Here is a 22,851-nt window from a genome sequence, read left to right as displayed (position 1 = left end):
GAAAGAGGGAGGTAGAGCTTGAGTGGGAGATAGAGAGAGATGGTGCAAGAGAGTTAGAAAGAGGGAAAACAGGATGTGATTGTGCTATAGAGACAGGAAGAATGAGCAGGAAGGAGAGGCATTGGTGGTGACAGTGAGGATACAATGATTCATTGTAGCCATTCTTCAGCTCATCTGTCCTGGGTGAAACCACAGGTGAATGCGCGCGCGCACACTCTGTGGCGATGTGATTCAAAATATCTTGTGCTCGATCATTTCAACTCCATTTAAATCCATTGTTTTTTGACTGTGATCTTTCTGGTAGATTTTAGGTTTTTACAATGTTTTTTATGTTGATGGGATAACGAGTGGCCCAAAAGTTTGGTTCTTCAGGTGAAGTTTAGTAATGTGCTCTGGTAGTGAACTAAGAGGACCTCCAAGTCCCATTCTAGGCCTGTGTCTTCCAGATTTAGTGAGCCGAGTGGAGGATAGAGTACAGCTAGCACAATTAATCTTGGCTGAAGAGAAGGTTTAAAATTTTTGAAGCGGCAGCCATTTAACAAACACTCCAAGTGTTTGTTGAATTATGTTTGAAAACCAAATAATTATTGAGCACCATTTTCCTCCCCTGTGAGCGTGAAATGGTTTCCATCATAGAAGGAAAATAAACGTTGAGAGTGCAAGGGATGCTCTGCAAGTGATGTACAACCGCTCAACACCACTCATATTCTTCCTGACTGTCATCCAAGTTATTTTTCTGCATAGTACATTCTTAGGTGTGCCACCCGCTTTTTTTGGCCGAGAGGGGTGGGTTGCAAAATTTGAAAATGTGAAATCCATTTTAGAATGGATAATACACTGCTGCCTCTACATCCTTCCATATTGAACGTCTTTGTCTGGCGTAAGAATCGACGAGTTATAGGCTATAGTAAACGTTGCTGCCTGAGGTAACTTGTAACAGTAGCTTGACACACAGCCAGTCTAAAATACAAGCGAGCAGAAACAAACAGAAAATGTAACATCATTTTTTTCAACAGCTAGCATCAGCAAACCCTGTAACCACAAGACAATTGAAACAACGTCTTCTGATGTAATGTCCGTCATTTAGACCCCATTGCATTGCAAGGATGTTCGATGGATGGGTTTGTAATCACATGGGAGGTGACGTGTTTTATTTTTGTGCTGAGCAGCTATGAAAGTAGTGTTCTTTTTCAATAACTTAGAGAACAATATAGCTTAAAACGCAACTTGTTTTGGCCTAAGTGCAAATTGTGGTTTAGCCTTTGATATACCCTAAATGATTATGTAACGTTATCTATTGGCTAAAGAGAATGTGAAGGAAGAAGGTTCAGTGCATAAAACAAGGAAGGTAGGAGTGAGAGTAAAGAGTGTATAGGAAATAAACGCTTGTAGGACGTGATCCACATATTCGCAGACGTCAGATATTCTTTTGAGTAAACCAACTGAGAAAAATGAAATTGCCTTTAATATACCAACATATTATCTTATAATATTGGCTGTTAGACTGTTCATTTCTCTCAGCTCGATTGGAAAATGAATAATTGCAGGAAATCAGCTTCAGAACTGCAGAACATTCTTTCTTACCAAGATACAGGCCTCTAAAATGTTATTTCCCAGGACCCAAAGCCCCCCAACAGGGAGGCCACTTCAATAGCCTTGCCTTCCATTGCCTTGTCCTTTGTCATTTCTTTTGGCCTATTTCTTTTCTCTTCATCTTGTTCTTCCCTTTCTCCTTGTTGCCCATTTCTTATTAGCTATGTGGGATTGAAGTTGGGAGAGTGCCGCTCCTCTTCCTACCTCAACATGTCCCTGACCTTCCCTGTCACTGTCAACGCCACCTCTCCTTTTGTTCCTGTCTCTGGACCTTAGTTTACCTGCACTACCTGTCTCTTTCTTCTCTCATTTGCTCTACCACTCTTGTTGACATCTCTCTCTTTCCCTCTCTTCTTTTTCTCCCATCTTCGCTCTTTTCTGTCTCAATCCCCCCCTCTTCTCTCTTCCGCTCCTTTCTCTCACTCTCTCCTATCCCCCTCTCTGTCTCTCCCCTGTCCTCACTTCCCCTCTCACCTTTTCACTCTATCCTCTCTTCGCTCCTTCTCTTTTCTCTCCTCTCTCTTATCCTCTCTTATCCTTTCTTCTCACTTCCTATTTCCTCTCTCCTCTCTCTTATCCTCTCTTTTCACTTCCTATTTCCTCTCTCCTCTCTCTTATCCTCTCTTCTCACTTCCTATTTCCTCTCTCCTCTCTCTTATCCTCTCTTCTCCCCTCTTCTGTCATGCTCTCCCTCTCCTAGTGTGCCTCAGGTACATTAGGTGTGTGTACAGTGACCTGGGTTGACAGCTGTCTCAGTTCTCCCATGTTCCTGCTCAGTGTGGGTTAAGATCTGCCATCTCCCACTGTCTCCTCTACCATCATTAACTGGTCTCTGTCTGGGAGCTCTCCTTTTCCTCTCACTCTTCTTCTCCTCTGCCTCTCCCTCTTCCTTTCCTTCTCTCCCTCCCCTACTCTTCATGTCCCTCTCTTCCTCTTTTGCTGTCATCCTGCTGTTATGAAAACACAAACCGCAGTATGGTGGTCCTCTTTTTCTTTGTATTTTCTATGGGGACTGGGGTCGCCAATTGGGAAAAGAGATGTTGTGATGTGGAACCTATCTTCTCTTCCTGCCGTCTTGAATGGTTTGAGCTGCGACCCAGTTTGTAATGTGTGGCTCATACAGATCCTTTGAGATACCTCCCTCTCATTGCCTTGTGGAGACACACAATGGTCATTCAGTGCCCTTGCCCTGCCTCTCTCCCTCTCTTTCTCTCTCTTTCTCCATCCTACACAGGGTGGACTGGAGGGCAAGAAAGAGAGCGGAAAGAGACACGGATGGAGAATGCTTTCAATTTACCCCCGGAGAAACAGGTGTCATACTTACCTTGTCTCCCTCTTTCCAAAGCTGGCATCGTCTCTCTCTTGAGTCTTCAAGGGCACTTACAAATTCTGCTTCCCTGCCAGACCGAATGGAAGATTAGCTTTCTGTCCCGCTTGGTTACCACAACATGGTTGTTCCACCTTCTCCCGGTCTCCTTCAGGAGGCCAATTTATACAATGACGCTATCTGGCATGAGCCAACGTGTGAATAGCGACCTGAACAGCCCAATTGTCTGGCTTCATTTATCACAATGCTAGCAGCCTATCATATTTACTCAACTGAAAGTCTTTAAAAGGAAACTTTAATACTTTAAGGTATTTTAAGGCTACATCTATGAATTGCATTACTGACTATTAGGGATGCGCCGATCAGAAAATGATTGTCCAACACCGATAGTTGTATACCACCATCAGCCCATACCAATGTTTTGTCATTTCTATACCTGTGTACCCTGGCATAGATTAAATAAAACGTTGCTTCTGATGATGCGTTTTATTTCAACTAATGTGAATTAAGTCATACACATTTTCTTTTTCTATATTTTACTAAAAACATACTCCAAATTGGTCTGATATTTAATGGAAAATGCATAAATTAATCCCTTTCTGCAATTGTTCTTTATACAATGCCTGGACATAAATTTAATAAACAGGTCAGGTAAGGTATTTAACTCTCTGAATTGCTTTAACAAATGCCATTGTTGGTCTTTGAATAGAGAGTAATTTGCTAAGGAGAAATTTGTTTAAATGATCTGTGTTTCTGAAGATCATTAAGTGCACTGACATAGTTTGCAGCCTTAAAATGACTTAATTGTTTAGGCAGGGTGTCAAGTTTTTGGTTCACCAGCAAATGTGGCAGGTATATTTAAAAAATATACCAGCCACTCATTTTGACAGCCAACCTCCATCCCTTTACATCAAAACACAAAACAAATGAGTTTTACTCTGGATTTAGCCAAGAGAAATGTATTTATTATTCCAATTGGACTCTTAATATCTCAGCCGGCACGGCCAGAAGAGGACTGGTCACCCCTCTGAGCCTGGGTCCTCTCTAGGTTTCTTCCTAAAATTCGACCTTCTTAGGGAGTTTTTCCTAGCCACTGAAATTCAACACTACTGTTGTTTGCTCCTTGGGGTTTAAGGCCGGGTGTCTCTGTAAAGCACTTTGTGACAACTGCTGTTGTAAAAAGCGCTTTATAAATAAATTTGGATTGATTGATTGATGAGTAAGCTGTCTAAAGATTCAAAAAAATCATATTTCTCTAGTAACAAGTAACATTGTATGTTGCTGTTCAGCTGAGTCTACTCTAAGCCAAAATATGACAGATTGTGAATGTTCAGCTGCACCTGAAAGGAGGTCACCGTGGTAACGGAGACAACAACACTTACATGTGCCTTTCTGCCGCCACTCGCTAGCTGGCCAGAATCTGAATCCTGTAGTCATTTTACATTGTTGATAGCGGTTGCAATTTAAACTCAGACTAACATGTTGTTGCTGCACGCTCTCTTCCTTTCCCCACTCAGAAGTTGCTTGTGCGGCTAGAATATGCAGGTTCATTGGCTGCTCTGACCACGAGGACAGTGTGATCTGTGATTTACAAGTAGCACACAATAGCACCAGAAGCTCTCCAATCTTCAGAATAGTGTTGTAACTCGACAGACCTGTATTCCAAAAAAATTCAGTTAATGTGTCTAACAAAAATCTAATGTCAAAAGTTGGGACATTTTACAGCAAGTTAAGGAGTTTTGTGCATCGTAATACTGTACAGTACATGATCGTATGTTTCACTGTGTTGTGAAAGCTAGCAGGATTTGCTGATTTTGCTAATGTTACCTAAGACAAACTCTCACACAAAAGGGATACTGCTATCAGTTTACTTTCTTTACTGAGTATATTGCTGGTTGTTTTGGATATCACCTAGACCTATATGATCAGTCTATCACCTAGACTAAACTTTGCCTTTTAACAAGGCACTATGCCTTTTAACAAGGCACTTAAACGTGAATAGCTTCAATAAATACCCATAGTACCTGTGTAAATGGAAGCAGTGCTTGATACGAAATCCTTGAGAACCGAGCGCCCTCTAAGGAAAGCTGTATTCAGTCATAGCGGTATTCTGCAACTCTCCACCCAGTGTTAAGTTCCACTCCACAGAAGAAGGTACCCCTTTGGATGTGAGATGATTGACAGTTGGCATGAGATGTTTAAGACTTCCCTGGAGGCTTGTCCTCAGTAACTTACTCTGGAGAACCTGGAGGACGGGCTGAACGATGCGCGTTCTCACAGTAGTCCCTGGGGGGCTCCATCTTTGGTCCCCATCCACCTTCCCAGCTTCATCCATGTTCATGAGACATTAAAGTGGAGAGCAGAGCACCAAAATGGAGGTCAGCTTTAATCTCTTCATAGTGTGTCCAAAGTCCATTTCCAGCGTACTCAAAATATTTTGAAAAGTGTTGGTCAGATTGTGTACTATCATCCAAAATGCAATATGACAGGAATATCTCAGACAGCTGCAAAGGACAGTGGAAGGATGTCCTCAAATATCCTCGAATCATCTTTCCTCACAACATGAGATACCTAGATCTCCCTTGGAGTAGAGATTATTTATCTCAGTAGGACTTCCTGGTTTAAATAAAGGTTAAATGAACAGCAGTGGTATTGGGTGCAGCATGAGATGGGGATAAGGGAAAGCAATATGGTGAATACAGATACAGGCTTTCAGACATTTCTCAGACATTCAATTTGCTCTTATCTTTTCATTTCATATTTACTGGCATTGGTTAATAACACTGCATCTGCCATGTGGCTCACAGTGGGATTCTGGAAGGTGCAGCTGTTTTTGAAGGTGGTGGAATCAGTGCTGACAACGCCTATGAGAGCCATGGATAGCTTATTCTGGCTGCCAGCAATATTTCATATTTCTTCCAGAGATAGTAACCCAGACAATCTCCAGAATAACATTTATGGATCTGAACAGTGTGGCTGGTGGGAAGGGAAGGTAGAGAGAGGAGAGAGCCAATCAGACCAGACCACCCATGAAATTGAGCCTTTCTATTATTGAATGTAATAAAACAACTCTTGAGCTGAGGAGAAGAAAAAGGAAAGTAAATGTGGCTCATCTTTCTCCTGTCAACAAGTCCGACTTAATCCCCTTCCACTGTCTTTGTTTTAATTTACTCCTCTGGGGTTTCGGAGCTATCTGGAGGAACGTATGTGCCTCTCATCTCTAGTGCCTTCCCCTCCCCAATTCTACCTTTGTATTCACGCTTCAAATAAACCGTCTTTTGTTCAGTTTTATAACGCCATAGAAAGTGGCTGCATCAGTCAAGTATATTAGCTATAGCCCGTTACTGTCTGTCTCAGGCACATAACTGTTCCCCAGGCTATGGTGAAGTCTCCCAGGACAAAACTCACTGTCATGTTAATCCAAGCTTCAATAAATAAGAGGGATATGGAGACGGTATTCAAATGGCAGAACCAGCTCTGCAACGTCTGCAGACAATAAAAGGAGGAGTTATCAGAAAAAACACAGATGACAGCGTCTCACAAGTGATAACTCGGTAGATTGAGTAATTGTCTTTTTCTATTGTGGTGAATGTCAAATTCTTGAATCTGGCATTGAGGTAGCTCAAAGCGTAAATGATGGACTATAAGGGTTATATCCCAAAAATGAGGGTCCCGCCCGGGAACTTTGATGTTTCCTCAAAAATATTTTCTAAATGTTTCCTCAAAAGATGTATAGGGCTTCCCCATCAGTGGGTTATCCCACGGTTTCGAATTGAAAAAAAGTCTTACTGATTTTCCACAAACCTTTTCTTTTTGCTGGACCACGTAAGCGGAGAAGTGTGAATGTCTCTTACTGAGTGACTGACTGACTACCCTTTAAATAGCGTAGTGGTAGTGGTTAGAGAAGCGGACTTGTGAACTGTAGTTCCTGAGGTCGTATATCCTTGCAGGCAATGCTTAGTACGCATTTTGAATTATTCCTTATAGATGAAATCTTCGCTGGCTAAAACCGTTAGTATCTACATTATGGTAAACTTGAAATGTAACAGTTTATGGTTATATTGCGACTGTTTCTGGCATGGAATAGTTCATCTTCAGTCTCACTAGCAATTGCTCAATTCTTATGATTATTCCTAGTTAGTAGATACTAATAAGCCTATTTCACACAATCCTTAATGGAGTCTAGTGACTGCTGAAACTTATAATGCCGTAGCGTAGGGGTTAACGACATTGTCTCTCATATGGAAGACCTATGTTTGAATCTGTTGAGAGCAACCACATTTATTAATTATTTCTGGTAGATTCCACGATTCTCTCGTCTTTTCACTTGATGAAAAAGTTAGTTATCGTTGCTTTTATTGATAGTTATTGTATAAATCTCATTGACGAATGAAAGAAAAAAGTATGTGGTTTTGCCATGAAAGAAAAAAAAACTTTCCTATGCCATAAAATGAAATAACTTTGGCAGACTCGCTAGCAATTGCTCAATTCTTATGACTATTCCAGTAAGTTAGTAGATACTGGTAAAGCTTATTACTGGCTAATACGCTGTTAAAACGGCCAGTGGCAAACGCAATACATAGCTGCTATTTATGGTGGAGGTAAACTTAGTAAGAAACGTTAGTCAGTTTAACTGTAACAATTTCATTCACGAACGGCCAATGAACTATAAAAATGGCCAGTGGCGAAAGAGGATTTGTTCAGGATAGAGACAAGAGGCTATACTGACACCTGGCAAAGGTACAGCTCCGTGGTGTAGTGGTTAACTACACATCCTATCATGTGGGTGACCTGGGTTTGAATCTTGAGATGGCAACACTTTCTATTGCGGGCCGGCTGAACTAGGCTTGCCTGGTTTCTTGTTATTACTTGGCCTTGCATGGTTGAAGATGAATAGCCATTCAAGTGGCTTGTAGTTTACTGCAATGCATTTAAACTATACATCTATATCATCCGACTGAATGCTTGATAATAGATTGTTGAATCATGCATGTAGGATTTGGGATCTGGTCTAGCTATCCACTTCTGAGATATAATCCTCATTGGTCCGTAGCTGACTTAATGTATCCTAAAAAAAAATGCGTACTAATATCTGTGCCGCCTTTGTGTTTTAAAAGGCAAGGGAGACTTTTTATATATTTTGTTATATAAAAAGATGACATTGCTCTTTCCCAAATCAACTTGGATTATCTGGCTCTGGGTTTGGTACCTCTTGGTAAGCCACCTAGCCAAGTGGAAGCTGGAAGAAAGGGTAAAGTGTGCGTGCCTGCGTGCGTGTGTGTGCATGCCTGTGTGCCTGTGTGTGTGTGCGTGCCTGTGTGTGTGTGTGTGCGTGCCTGTGTGTGTGTGCGTGCCTGTGTGTGTGTGCGTGCCTGTGTGTGTGTGCGTGCCTGTGTGTGTGTGCGTGCCTGTGTGTGTGTGGGTATGGGCTGCCAGGCAGTATAGAGTATGAGGTGCTTCCTCTACCTATAAGATATTTATGACCTGTAAATGGATTAAATCCCTTTGATTGTAATTGGATTTGTGGATTCTAATAAAGTTATTAAAATGTGTGAGTGTGATAATGACAGTGGTTGGCATGCATCTGTTGAGCCTTTCCTTGGCGTGACAAACTCGGGTCAGTACCTGCTGGTCCCATTCCATTAGAAGAACGTCTAGCCTGTTATACTGTTGCCCTGGCTGTGAATATTGTGGCGCTCAAATGCCAAATGAAAGTGACAAATGGATATTTATATAAAAATCTAAGGCATTGTGGGTCTGCCAGTGTTCTATTTACACACCAATTAACAGACTTAGTGGCTGCATTTTCTACTGCTTAATGGCATTACCATACTGTATAGAAGAGATTAAGGAGGGGGAAGAAAGATGGCATTAGTGAGAGCTTTATTGAAGAAACTGGAGTACAGTGCCTATTCAGTGGAGTAAGGATTCTCTGTTAAGTAGACTATCTTCCTTGTCTTCTTCCAGCTCAGTATCAGATATCTTCAGTACCAGTAAAAAGTTTGGACACACTTAACTATTCAAGTGCATTTATTACTTCCCAGTTATCACTGCAGCTGCTTGAAAGAAAAATTAGACCCTTTTTGTTTCCTAGAAAGCTCTCTGAAATGGACGTAAATGGACATAAGACTCTCACAAGTCAAGATGTAGAGAGACAGACAGACTTCAAGATGGAGAGGTTAGAGTTAACCAGGCTGCTACATTAGAGCATGTTGAGGAACAAGCTCGTCTGGCACAGTTAAAGCCCTATAAATAAACAGCTTAAGGTAAATGGGGGCCGTTCCTCTTCTTTCCTCCAGCTCAATGCTACACAAAAAAACAGAATGAATCACCAAGAGTTGTGGTCAACGGGCCACAATCTTTTCATTCGCCAGAATAAATCTCTCCTCGTCTGGCACCGCAAAACATTCAGCCAGACTGGCAGACCTGAGTAACAATCACAACCTCTAAGTCTTGATATTTTCTTTTTGTTGGATTTGGCGTTGTCGGCAGCCTTCTCAGAGAAGCGTTGTGGGCTGTGAACTGCGAGGGAACCATCAGTGTAGTAGCAATAGTTTTGATGCGGTTCAGGGCTGTTAGAATATGCATGGCCTTGGTTGGGTCACTGGCTTCCCTGTCTCTCCATACCTTCATCACACCAGAGAGTACCGTTTCATGAATATGTAGTCAGGCAGGCAGGCAGGCAGTAAGCCAGGCAGGCAGTTAGGCAGACTGGAAGGCAGACACTACTGGAGTGTCTCTGTCTTATGTTCATATAGAGAGAGAAACTGCCACTGCTTTGTACTCCGTTTGACTCAGGGTGAAATGTGGGCTGTTTTATCACTCATCATGTACGCTTTCAACTTTGAATTGAATTGCATTCGATTAAACACTGTTGAATTTTATTAGCTTGATGTCCCAAAGGTTCGAGTTCATAGGCCACCTCAAATATGTTGACCCCCTCAAAGTAACATGGAGGCCACTTATTATTGTCAGTTACAAGGATTATTCGAGCGATTATTAACAATTTGCCGGGTTCAAACCCCAAACAAAAAGCATTCAGTGTATGAGTAAGACGCTGTGTCTCTTGCTTCCAGAGAAAGTAGCGGCCAGTGGACTTGTGTTTCCAGATCAAGGATCCCTGCAAGGATATTCTAACTGTACTGTATCATCACATTGCTGTACTGACAATGAGTTGCATGTAAGCTCTGTTCACTGCATATCATGTACCGGAATAGTCCTCAGAGAAAAGAAACTCCATGCCTGTTAATGCATGTCGGCACCCACGTCGGCACGCACACAACCAGCCCAAACCCTTTGTTTATATTGTTCAAATAAAATTATAATTAAACCTTTTTAGAGACATAATAAGCTTATGTGGTGGCTGACTGCAGAACCTAATCTGATTCGTTTCTCATCTTTAAGGCTGTCAGTGAAGTGTGCCGATTTACACACATTTACATCGCAGCCTTTGTAAGCGGCAGGCCTCCAGTAAGCGATGATGAATGGATAATATGCCCTAATCCTCGTTCTTCTGGGGAGCGTGTCCATACTTACTGGGCAACATACAGTGGCTGGCTAAGTGAAGGGAGTGGACGTTTCTAGGTAGCTCTTGTCCCCTAGCTCCTCAACACCTTGGGAATCTGGTCGTGTTGTGTTTCTCTGTTGACCTCCCTTCTGCATAGCTGGCAAATGCATACAGAGGTTCACGAACCTGGAAGAACAGCGTTGTAAGCTGGCCCTTGACCGCTGATGCGTTCACCCCATTGCTCAAGTTATTCGACACGACCCCTTCTCCAACCATTTAATAGAGGCTCATTGTCTTGGCTCCGAGCACCGGGCACAGTGTACAGTGCAGACACTGGCTCTACCGCGTGCCGGTGATGCCTGAATCCATGCGGTACATAGACACGTAGCGCTCATCGTTCCTGGTAGCTAGGCCCTGGGAGGAGACCCCCCCCCTTCCTTTTTACTGTGTTGTTTTGATGCTGCCGACATTAATTGCATTGTTTTCCACAGAGAGTGGTGCAGCCCAGAGCTCCTTGTTTAATCACCAGTGATAAAAGTGAATGGAGCGTGAGGCAGGCTAGGAGACGTAGTGGCTGGCTTCTGGGGAGGACAGGGACCAATATTCCTGTCTGACTTCACAGTACAGAGAGGAACGCGGGGAAACGGGCTAGTCGCATACGGTCGCCCTGCATTTTACGGACTGAACCTTTTCCAGCCTCCATCCTTGAGATGGAAAGTGCTTCTTCCTCCTAATGCAATACGTAGCATTTCCAGTGGAATATAAAGTGAGACAGGGTTAAGATAAAGGTCTGCTTTCAGCCGGGAGACCGGGCAGTGGGCTTGAGTCATGACACTGGCTGTCATTTCCAATTCTCTTATGCTAATGTGTTCTTCTGTCTAACCAGCATGGCTTGTAAACAAGGCCTGGCTGCCTCAGAACATCCATCTCTCTTTCTTTCACTCTCGCTGTCTCTCTCGCTCACCCAATTTCTCTGTCTTTTTCCCACTGTCTCTCTTCCTGGCGTTCTCTCTCTTTCTGCCTCTTTTATTTCTCTCTCCCTGTCTCTCTCTTGCCCCTGGTCGTGTCAGAGCTGCGTCCTAGTGGATGTGAGAGACTGGATCGATTAGGCGTGTGTGTGCAGTGTGCTGTGTGTAATGTATGGATGTTGTAGCCCCGTCCTGGTCGTGTTTGCCCAGTGGTGTGCGGTGTGGTCTGTACCACTCAACGCAGCGTCCCTGAGATTCAGGTGGATGCCCCCTGTCATTAATTGAGTGATTGATCGCCGAAGGTGTTCTGAATCTCCTCAGTCCTCTATCTGTCTCTATCTTCCTGCCCCCCCCCCACCCCCCACCCCTCCCCCTCTCTGTCAATGCCTCAGCACTGCAACCTTGCGAAGCCATTGTATACGACCATCTATCTCCCCGCTCTATCTCAGAGCAGTTAGCGTGAAGCTCAGCTGAGGGCTTTGGCTTTTCCCTGACAACTCGATAGTTCCAAATGCCTTCCTTTCTCCTTTCCCATCCGCTTTCCGTCATCACCAGTCACCTCCTGACTACTTAATGAAGGAAAGTGATATGGAGAAAACCCATCTGAAACCCATCCAGTCCTTTTAGTCTCCAGTCCTGAGACACGGCCAGGGACAAATGAACGGCTTGTAATTCCCACATGTGTAGCCAATGTAAATGGTGGAGTAGTGGTTCATCTCAATGGCTGTCATAACTCATTAGACCAAGTCTTAAATCTCAGACATCCCCCGTTGCTCGCCGCACGGCTTCCAGCAATACCACATATTGCGGCTTTTGTCTGTCGCTAAATTATTTAGCTTGCCTGACAGTTTTTTTTATTTTTTGTGGGGTGTGCGTGTGTGTGTATTTATTTTCAGGATTTTGTGTGCTATGATAGGAATGTGCATTCTTTTTCATGCTTTCCTCAGTCAAGAAGGGACATTTTGCCATCTCCCTGAATGGCAGTTTTTCTCTGTCTTTCCCACACAACCACCCACCCACCCTAGGGGTCTTGGGGATTTTAACTAAGTGCTGGATTGCCGTTCCGCCATTTTCTCTACTGGATAGAAACACAATCTACCTGTGTCTGTGAGCCAGTCAGCGCCTCCTGCCTCCACAAGCTTGTATTCCCTCCCGCCCTTCAGTAATATATTTTGCGGTTCATAAAAAAAAAAAGTGCTCCCGATTTCCAATTATATTTCCACCATAAGTAAAACATGCTGTCAACAAACTTCCCACAACCACCGGAAAGAAATATTGGCAGCAGAGAACAGTGTCAGCAACAAATACCACCTGATTTAATTGAGAGACTGCCAGGACCTGCCAAGCAATTGTTTGCTGCATAAGTTATGTGTGTTTGTTGTGTGTTTGTTGTGTGTACACACGTCTACACGACGTCAACATGAATGTTGATTACAGTACATGATGGTTGATCAAAAGCCACCTCACTGTCCAGTATGAAGACTTAATAAAGTTAAAGGGGCTTTATGTGAGAAGGAAGCTTAATGTCAAGCGGTTTTGGGTTTTACAACTAGTAACTAACCCAGAAGTTCTGAAGTCTCTGTGCGTGTGTGTGTATGTGTGTGTGTACCTGTCCACATCCTGTGGAGAGCTGTGCTTTCATAAAACGCTGCTGGAGATAGCGAGTGCCGTCTCCAGAGGGGGGGAATTACGGCCCCCTGTAAATAAGAAACATAAATCTTCAACCCTCTCGCCTCCGACCGCGGCGCCCGCCTTTCCAGCCCCTAGCCAACCCCTCACTGTCCGCTCCAAACACCATTTAAAAGCAGTTTAACAGCAGCGGTGGCAGATGTGGCTTGCTGTGTGGCCGTCATAAAGCAGGCATTATGACGGCATCCGGCCCGACTTCTCTGTATCAAGCCCTTCCAGCAGGGCGCCGGAAGGACAGTAAAAGACGGTTATGGCCGCGCTAATTAGCTGTAATGGTGTTTGACGTTGTCGTAGCTCGACCAGCTCAGGTCTAACACATGGGGGCTTTTAGCCGGAACCCTGGGCTGTCCAGAGAAGTGCCGGAGCCATTTAGCCTCGACGGGTTTGGCGGGAACCGGTCTGCGCGTGTTAGCTTGTGTGTGGACAGAGCCGGCTAATTAATTCCTCGGCACATCTGAATGCATTAGGAGACGTCCATCACTCCGCCACTCGGTGCAAATGGCTGCTAAAGTGGCCGCTTTGTATCGATCTAACCCTCTATCTCTCCGTGGAGACAGGGCTCTGGCCTCACAACGCACACACGCACAGGCGTACACTGCAACTGGACTGACAAGTAAAAGGTCAGGCCTGTTTTTGATGGGATGGATTGCGGGAGACACTGACATCCAGTGTGGCTGAGCAGTGCCACGTGTGACTGAGGCTGGCTGGCCCATAGCAGGCTGGAGACAGGTGAAGGGAGACCAGGGGAGGGCCTCCCAGCAGCAGTGCAGTACTCCCTCCCATCGGCTTACCCTGACACGCTGTCAGCTGACACAGAACAGCTCTACTCCCGAGGACCGAATGAGTGGAGACAGAGGGTGGCTGTGTGTGTGTGTGTGTGTGTGTGCGTGCGTGCGTGTGTGTGCGCGCGTGTGTGGAGGGGTGTCTGTTTGCTGGCCACTGTAGCCTTTATCCAGCCAGACAGTTACATATGAGGCACACTCTGGTGCTGTCCCCTTCCATCATCTGCCAGCTCTACTGGCTAGGCTAACCAGGAAACTGTATCCACCCCCCAAACACACACACACACACACACATCTCCCTGACCAGCCAGTTCGGCACTCATCGCCTGCTTCACCCCGTTACCTAGTGACTGGGGAACACTGTCCTGGCAGTCAGGGCTGCATACGTGTACACACACAACATATGTACACACGGGAGACATATTTAAAGGTACATATTTGAACTGTACCCCCACCACGCCATCAGTGGTTTTGCTCCTCGTGACTGCTCCTGCTGCTCTTGGAGAAGAGTCAGAACGTTTCAGTGTAATGGCGTGACATACATACGTGTTGGTGTGTGTTCTCCATGTTCCGTCATCATCAGGAGGTCCGTCAGGTGAATCCTCATTGAGCCTGATGAAGATGATGGTGGCTCACTGAAACAGGGCTCGTCGTGGAGGATGGGTGTCTGCCTTCTGGGGAGGTGGTGGTTGAAGCTCTTTTTATTTGGATAGATGGAGAACAACCCCCACCCCAGCAGGGTGGTGCAGGAGTTGCAGGTATATCTGAGAGGGAGAGTGCTCATGTGTGTTTGAGGCATTTTATTTAATACGTGTGCATGAGTGGGGTTTAATTAAGCATGTGCTGGGATGTGTGCCAAACATGCTGGTGTGTCTGTGTGAGCATATCTCCCCGGTCCTGATTTGATTCCATTGCATGGTTGAGTGGACGCTGTCCCTCGTGTCCAGACAGCTCTACACACACTGAGTCTCTCTGGGTTCCAACTTCATGTTGACCTGGTGACGCCACAGCTCAGTCATTACTCACTCAACACGTCCAGAGACACACAGTACCAGTCAAGGTTTCAGACAACACTTGTGCTTGCTCGATTGGCTAAGTGTGTCCAAACTTCTGACTGGTACTGTGTCACATGCCCCACACCATTACTGTCTCTCCCTCCCTCTCTCACACCCCTCTCCCTGTGTCTCCCCCTCTTTTTTTCTGTCTCTCCCCCAGTTCTCTTCCTTATCACCCCCTTTTTCTGTTTTTGGCACATACTTGTAATGTTTACCCCCCTCTCGTTTTCTCCTCATGTTTTTCTTTAATGACGGGTTTCCTCTGTGTCTTGCAGGTAGAGGACGCCATGCTCATGTTTGACAAAACGACAAACAGACACCGAGGTAAGCCTCTCTTCTTAGCGGCTCTCTGTCAGATGTGTCTGTTGGTTGGTTGTGCGAAAGGCTGATATTAGTGTGCCGTAAAATCTCTGATTATGTCTTAACCAGAATGACGGTGCACTGCGCTCGTTTTAGCCTGTAGTTACCTGCAGATTCAGCCCGGTTGCCAGATCTGTGCTCTGCGTCACCATCCCACTATGACAGGATTTCCTCCTGAAGCATTTTACTCCTCAAGGTCAAAAACAATGTTGTCCTGTAGATACCGTTTCTTTTGCTCTCCCCGCAGATCCATACTAAGCCCGTTCTGTTGTCGGTACCGTTCCCCGCGCTGTAGACCATGAGCCCTTCCGGCCCACACGCATCCCGCCGCGACGCATGCATGTAAGGCCACGGTGCTCCCACTATTAGATTGACCCTTATTCATGACGTGACGCGTTGATACGGATCTGGCCGGGCGTTTTGGAGGCCATCTCGGAGTAAAGAGTTACAGAGCAGAGAGGCTGTGTGTGGTCCGATAACACTGCCGATAGTCAGCCGGGCCGGAGACGCGCTCGCGTTTATCTCCCCTCTTATCTATGGGCTTTATCTGGCTTTAGAGGCGCGGCTTCTTTCTACGGCAGAGGACTTTCCAAAGACGCTGACTCTAAAAGCTGCTGCCTTTTTTCTTTTTTTTTTTGCTGGATCTATTTGCTGGATCTATACAAAAGAGCTCTCTCACACACGCTCACGCACGCACGCACGCACACACAGCTGAACACAGGACTGCATCACCACTCCAAATCAGTGTTTATGGCTCGAAGAACAGCAGCCTGATAACACCAGTTCTATCATGGCATTCTGCTTAGCGGGCAACTTTATGTCATCCTGTCTCAGTAGCCTGCTGCACAGGTGCTGCGTGTGCATGTTTGTGACGTGTGTTTTCACTGTGTCAGCTGCCTAGCGGCAGGGGGTTGCGAGGACTGTGGAAGGGCTGTTCATGTTAGCCAACAGAGTTACCGCAGTCAGACTCCATTTTTACATGTCCTTCATTTCAGTTGTTCCAATGGATGGTGGCCTATCAGAAGATAAAAAAAAACTGTGTATCGTGTACTAAGTTTTTAGGTATTCACGGTTAATGAATGTTCATTGAATTTTTGTTTGTTAAAATTTTGCCCGAAATGTTTTATTTTAAAAGGCCATGCATTGAGTTACAGGAATAAGGTGCTTTGTAAGGGATGGAAACTATGTCAACTTACAGTTAGGTCTGGAAATATTAGGACGCTGACGGAATTTTCATGATTTTGACTCTGTACACCACCACAATGGTTTGAAATGAAACCAATGATATGCAATTGAAGTGCAGACTTTCAGCTGTAATTCAAGGGGTTGAATAAAAAGATTGTAATGAACGTTTAGGAATTGCAAGCATTTTCATACACAGTCCCCTTATTTCAGGGGCTCAAATGTGATTGGACAAATTAACACAATCATAAATAAAATGTTCATTTTTAATACTTAGTCTAGAATCCTTTGCAGGCAATGACTGCTAGATGTTTGGAACGCATCACCAAACGCTAGGTTTCCTCTTTTGTGATTCTTTGCCAGGCCTTTACTGCAGCTGTCTTCAGTTGTTGTTTATTCATGGGTCTTTCTGCCTTAAGTTTTCTCTGCCTTCTGTCTTCTGTCACATCATCAATAAACACTAGTGACCCAGTGCCATTCTAAGCTATACATGCCCATGCCATCACACTGCCTCTACTGTGTTTTACTGATGATGTGGTATGCTTCGGATCATGAGCCGTTCCAAGCCTTCTCCATTCTTTTTTTCTTTCCATCATTCTGGTACAGGTTGATTTTAGTTGTATCTGTCCAAAGAATGCTGTTCCAGAACTGGGTTGGCTTTTTTAAATGTTTTTTGGAAAAGTCAAATCTGGCCTTTCTATTCTTGAAGCTTATGAATGGTTTGCACCTTGTGGTGAACTCTCTGTATTTGCACTTGTGACGTCTTCTCTTTATGATAGACTTGGATAATGATATGCCTACCTCCTGGAGAGTGTTCTTCACTAAACTGGATGTTGTGAAGGTGTTTTTCTTTACTATGGAAAGGATCCTACCATCATCCACCACTGTCTTCCGTGGATGTCCAGGCCTTTTTGTGTTGCAGAGCTCATCAGTGCATTCTTTTTTTCCCAGAATGTACCAAACTGTTGATTTGGCCACTCCTAATGTTCCTGCTATCTCTCTGATGATTTTTTTTTTTGCAGCCTAAGGATGGCCTGTTTCACTTGCATTGAGAGCTCCTTTGACCGCATGCTGTGGTCTCACAGCAACAGCTTCCAAATGCAAATGCCACACCTGTAATCAACTTTTACCTGCTTAACTGATGAAGAAATAACAAAGGAATAGCCCACACCTGTCCATGAAACAGCTTTTGAGTCTATTGTCCAATTACTCGAAAAAGAGGGGGCGACACATTAAAGAGCTGTAATTCGTACAACCTTCCTCCAATTTGGATGTGAATACCTTCAAATTAAAGCTGAGAGACTACACTATAAGCCCATAAGCTCATTATTCAACTGTAACTTCAATATATACTGGTAAACAGTCAAAATAACAAAACTTGTCAGTGTCCAATTATTTCCGGACCAAATTGTTAGATATACAGTTAGATAATGGATAAACCAGAATATTTATTTTGAATTATCACTGTGGACAACACAAGTCCACAGGTACATTAGATACAGCATCTATGTACCCAATGTTTAAGCAGACAAACTCTCTTCTTTAAATGTTTCATGAAGATTTTTACATTTGCTCACAACACACACATACGCACGCAAACAAAACCTCCCAGGCATGCACACACAATTCTCCAAATTCTGGATTGGGTGATTAACTACTGCTTACGAATATATACAGGCTCAATGGATACAAAGATCCAACACCTGTCCAACAATGTTATTAAAACACTGTAACTCTGCTATTACTGTAGCATTATATACACAGGCCTACAAATGTCCCCTGCCTCCCACATCTCTCTAGCTAGCTAGGTAACGTAAATACAAATCAGTTTGTGAAACCAAAGAATTGAGGTAGTTGAGCCATTTAAAGTGCCTGTGACATGGTGACATTTAAAGCGCTTACTAATCCGCACCAGAAAGAATAAACAATAATATTAGAAATACTGCCTTTTCTCCAAGAGCTCCTGGAACTCTTATTCCCAGGGTTCTCAGCTCCACTCAGGATTCTGTGGTCCCTCTGCTTTGGAGTGGTACTCGTTCCCTGTGAAACGGCCAGGAGCACTTCCACAGGGAGCCATGGTGGCTACGTGGGTGGTCGGACAAACTGACTACTGACATCGTGGGTTTGAGGGAAGGAGGGAGGGGGCAGGAGGTAGTGGTGGGGCGTAGAGCCAGGAGAGTGTCATTGTGGGGTGAGACTCAGGTTAAAAGTGTTTTACCTGGGGTTAGTATCGCTTAACGTGGAGTAAAAGGCCCATTATTCTCCTGTGGCTGTGTGATTGGTATGATTGTAGCGCAGGACGCCCGGGTCAGCAGTACAACTGTCATGGCCATTAAGAATGCGACTGACTGGTAAACACACAGTAAGATAGTCAGACAATGGCAGCACGGATAAGGGCAAACCGTTTCCATGATTGAGAGAGAATAAAATACCCACCATTTCCCTGCACATTCAGTGTGAGACAGACAATGGTGTTGTACAATTGCCATGGCTGCTGTTGTTTCGCTGCAGATGTGTTTCACTCCAGTCCGCTCTGCATTTGGAACGTGTGTGATTGCCCTTTTGTTTGGCTCTGTCTTTTCTGTTGGTCCTCTCTGCTCATCCCTCCTCCATTACACTGGCTGTTAAACAAGGTCCTGGAGGTTACATTTAGAACAGCCTGCCAGAAATTGTCCAGTTCCCTTCAGTGAATTGACTGGCATGCACACCGCCGTTGCATTGGCAAGGCAAAGAGCCATTACAGACATAAAGCATCTGAGGACAGCTTTGAATGGATGTGTTCACACCAAGGTAAACACAGTCCAATGGCTATTCAAAGAGGCAGGAGAGCTCCCCTATTCACACTCATATCGCCGCTATTCAGAGACTGATTGTCAGCTGGGCGAGTCAACATTGTCTCCGTCTCAGAACGTCCTCTCGCTTCGCCGTCCCTCTTTCTCTTAGTAGCGTTGTTACGTAGTGTGCGATTAGTGCCGATGTTGCAGTTGGTTTGATTTGATTCTTAAAGAAATATAATTGTGTGTTTACGATTCCCGTTGAATTGTTAGGATATGTTATCTTGTTTTACATTGACTGTGTTTTGTAATAGTGATGTGAAATGATTCCTCGGGCTGGTTCTTTATCCAGCATTTTGATTTCAGGTTTTGTACATTCTGGATATTGCTTTTTCCCTGTTAGACGGGGCCCTTTCCTTTGAATCACATCTCTTTTCCCAGACCACAGGTCTGTCCTTCCTCAGCCATCACATTACTGTGATAGAGGGTTGAAAAGATAATGCAGATAATTAGATAACGCATACTTTCAAGACCTCAGAATACCAACTACGACTATCAACAGAGCTTTATTTCATTATCATTGTCGTTGCTGTGTGGCCCAACGCCTACCTCATCTGTTGGTGACCTTAATCCACAATGGATTATGGCCATTGTAGTTAATTACTACTGTACTGAAAAAAGCTATTTGCCTAGTGAAACTACAAATCCCTTCAGCCTAGAATCAGTTTTTTCAAGACTTTCAAGTTTCTGAACTGCTGTGATTAGCCCACAAAAAAATGTAATTCAACTAAGTCAATTGACAGTTGTTAAATTATTTTTTAATAATGTACTTGTACTTGTGGGTTCGCTCAGCATTCGTATGTTGTTTGGTGAATTGCTGCTATAGCTTACCAGGCATCACAGCTAGTGTGTGTGTGTTTGTGTGGACTTTCAGCTGTGTGATTTGTGGAATCCACTGAAGCCCATTTCTCCACTCATATGAGGTATTCAGAAGTGTCCTTCAGCATGTTGCGAGGTGACTGATGAAATGACTGCTAAAAGGCGTCCTCACCAAGGCACAGTCACACACCCGTTCCCTGGCATCTGGAGGACGGACACAAGGACAAAGGCTTGAAATGGAGCTTTCAGAATGGAAGTGGTCTGAATATGCTTCCTGTCCTTGTCTTGACGTGAGTGTGTGTGTGTATGTGTGTCTTTCTCTGGGTTGATCTTTCTTTTCTAAATATTTTACCATCAGCTGCTGATGAAACCCAATGAAACTCTTCCTGCCGTAAATGGATGTCTTAAGACAAACCAAAATTCCACCCACATCCAGCAGAAAACCAACATAACACCAAGAGAAGTCTGGGTAATAATGCAATAATGGTTAAAACAGTGTAATATTTGATGTATTAAACGTTTAAAGGAGAGTTTTATCCAAAATGAATGTTAATGTTTTCATATTCAATCTATCATGCAAACAGTCTAAAACAATCAAAGAGTAGCATACGGTCACATTACAGCTATTAGTCCAATAAGCACATTCCAAACATTATTTTGCTGTTCGGAAAAATACTCTTTTACAGTAATCTTTTACAGATTATAGATCATTAGTTGTATCCCTTTTAAATGTGACCAACTCATACACCATATGTTCTATAGAACACTGTGTGTTCTACACCGACACGCCATCCATTCTACTCCACTGTAGTGAGGGGAACCTTGGGAATTGTAGGAATTGACTCGCAGGCAATTGGGAACATCAGGACTCATCAGAACAATCAATTCTAGATATTTAGATGTTTTTCTGAACATATTTAGTGAAAACAAGACAACCACTGGATTAAACGGGTACAGTTCTACTTTAAATCGGGTCTGTACTTCAAAACACTATTTAGTAACCTGTAGCAGTCACAACATAGCAGCTATTAACAATAATCATCAGTCACAAAAAATTAACTATGACACTGATGCATTTGATCAATAGAAATCAAGTACACTTTAACTTAACAGAACTGGCTGTGGTGATTGGACATGTCCCTTGAAGCAGAATCAGAGAGGAACAGAGAGAATGAGCGACAGAGCTATTGGAAAGTGTATGTGTGGGCCTCTAATCTGTTTACCTGGACTGGTAGCTCAGGGTCAACAATACGCTGGTCCCGGATCAGCAGCAACGACTAAATCAATGTCAAAGCATTCTGGTAACCACCACAGGGAAAGGCGTGTGAGAGCCTAGTTTGGGAGAATATTATTGCCATTTTCCCCCTGAGACAATGCCCCGTGTCCTACAGTATGTAGTCTAGAACACCATGAAATATTATCGAGCCAAAACAGTATGCATCATGAGAATGGTTGTGATTATGGAAAGTGCTGTTTGAAACCACAGGTCCCATTATCTTAAACACAGGACTTGTATTTGATTTGGGATTACAGGAATCCTACGCAGACCAACAGGGGGACCATGTCTTGGCTGAACTGATTACTGTACAGCAGTGTCTCCTCCCAAGTCTCTGTCAGCTGGAATAGAATTGGAGCTCCTCGGGGGTGGGGGGGGGACTCTGTGATGTTGAGAATCGGTGCTCCCCTGCTCTGACTCAGAGTGGAGCCTTCAGAAGCTCCCTCACTCCCCACCTCCAGCAATTACAGATTAGCCTCTCTGCCATTCCATCAGCTACACAAAAGCAGTCCAGACACAAAGAACAGGCTTTAACTGGATGTTATGTTCTGAGTAGAAACTTTGTGCGATAGACTAAAACAACTGACATGGCTGGTATTCAACCAGGCTTTGCTGCTGGACAGAAACTTTATTAAATGGGTTGCAGTGTATTAACGGTTCACGATATTGAACATTGAAATGTTGATGTGAACGTAATCCATATTGTACAACCCTGTTTCCAAAAAGTTGGGATGCTGCGTAGAATGCTAATAAAAACAATGCAATGATGTGCAAATTATTTATCCCTGTTTTTAATTGAAAATTGTTCAGACAACATATCAAATGCTTAAGCTGAGAAATGTTATTGTTATTGGAAAATTACGTGCCCATTTTGAATTTGATGCCAGCACCACGTTTCAAAAAAGTTGTGACAAGGGCATGTTTACCACTGTGCTGCATCACCTCTTCTTTTAAAATACTCTATAAGCATTTGGGAACTGAGGAAACCAGTTGCTGTAGTTTTGAAAGTGAAGTGTTTTCCTAGTCTTGCTTGGTATTGGATTTCAGCTGCTCAACAGTTTGGGATCTCCTTTGTTGTTTTTTTGTTTCATAATGCGCCATATGTTGACTGCAGACAGGCCAGTTTAGCCCACAGACTAATTTACTAGAGAGCCATGCTGTTGTAATGTGCAGAATGTGGTGCATTCTTGCACATTGCATTGTCTTGCTGAAATAAGCAAGGCTTTCCCTGAAAAATATGTTGTCTGGATAGCAGCATATGTTTCTTCAAAACCTGCATATATTGTCCGCGATAATGGTGTCATCACAAATCTACAAGTCACCCATGCTTTTTTGCACTAATGCACCCCCATACCATCACAGATGCTGGCTTTTGAACTGTGCTCTGAAACAAGCCACATGGTCCCTCTCCTCTTTAGCCCGGAGGATGTGGCATCCATGATTCTCAAAAGGAATTTCT

The 22,851-nt window shown here is 44.0% G+C and overlaps 1 protein-coding gene across 14 annotated transcripts in view; it reads left to right on the top strand.

Annotated features, from left to right (window-relative positions):
- The window catches only part of msi2b (musashi RNA-binding protein 2b), a 234,946-nt gene that overhangs the window by 88,214 nt on the left and 123,881 nt on the right, over positions 1–22,851 (top strand). For all 14 annotated transcript variants that reach the window (XM_020047766.2, XM_010875238.4, XM_010874835.4 and 11 more), the window contains exon 7: positions 15,197–15,245. In XM_020047766.2, coding sequence (XP_019903325.1) covers positions 15,197–15,245 — 49 coding nt within the window. The remainder of the gene's footprint in view (positions 1–15,196; positions 15,246–22,851) is intronic.

This window comes from Esox lucius, chromosome 1, assembly GCF_011004845.1.
Source record: "Esox lucius isolate fEsoLuc1 chromosome 1, fEsoLuc1.pri, whole genome shotgun sequence".
Lineage (NCBI taxonomy): Eukaryota > Metazoa > Chordata > Actinopteri > Esociformes > Esocidae > Esox > Esox lucius.
Note: the sequence above shows the minus strand (reverse complement) of the source record. Positions and strands in the feature narration are given on the sequence as shown.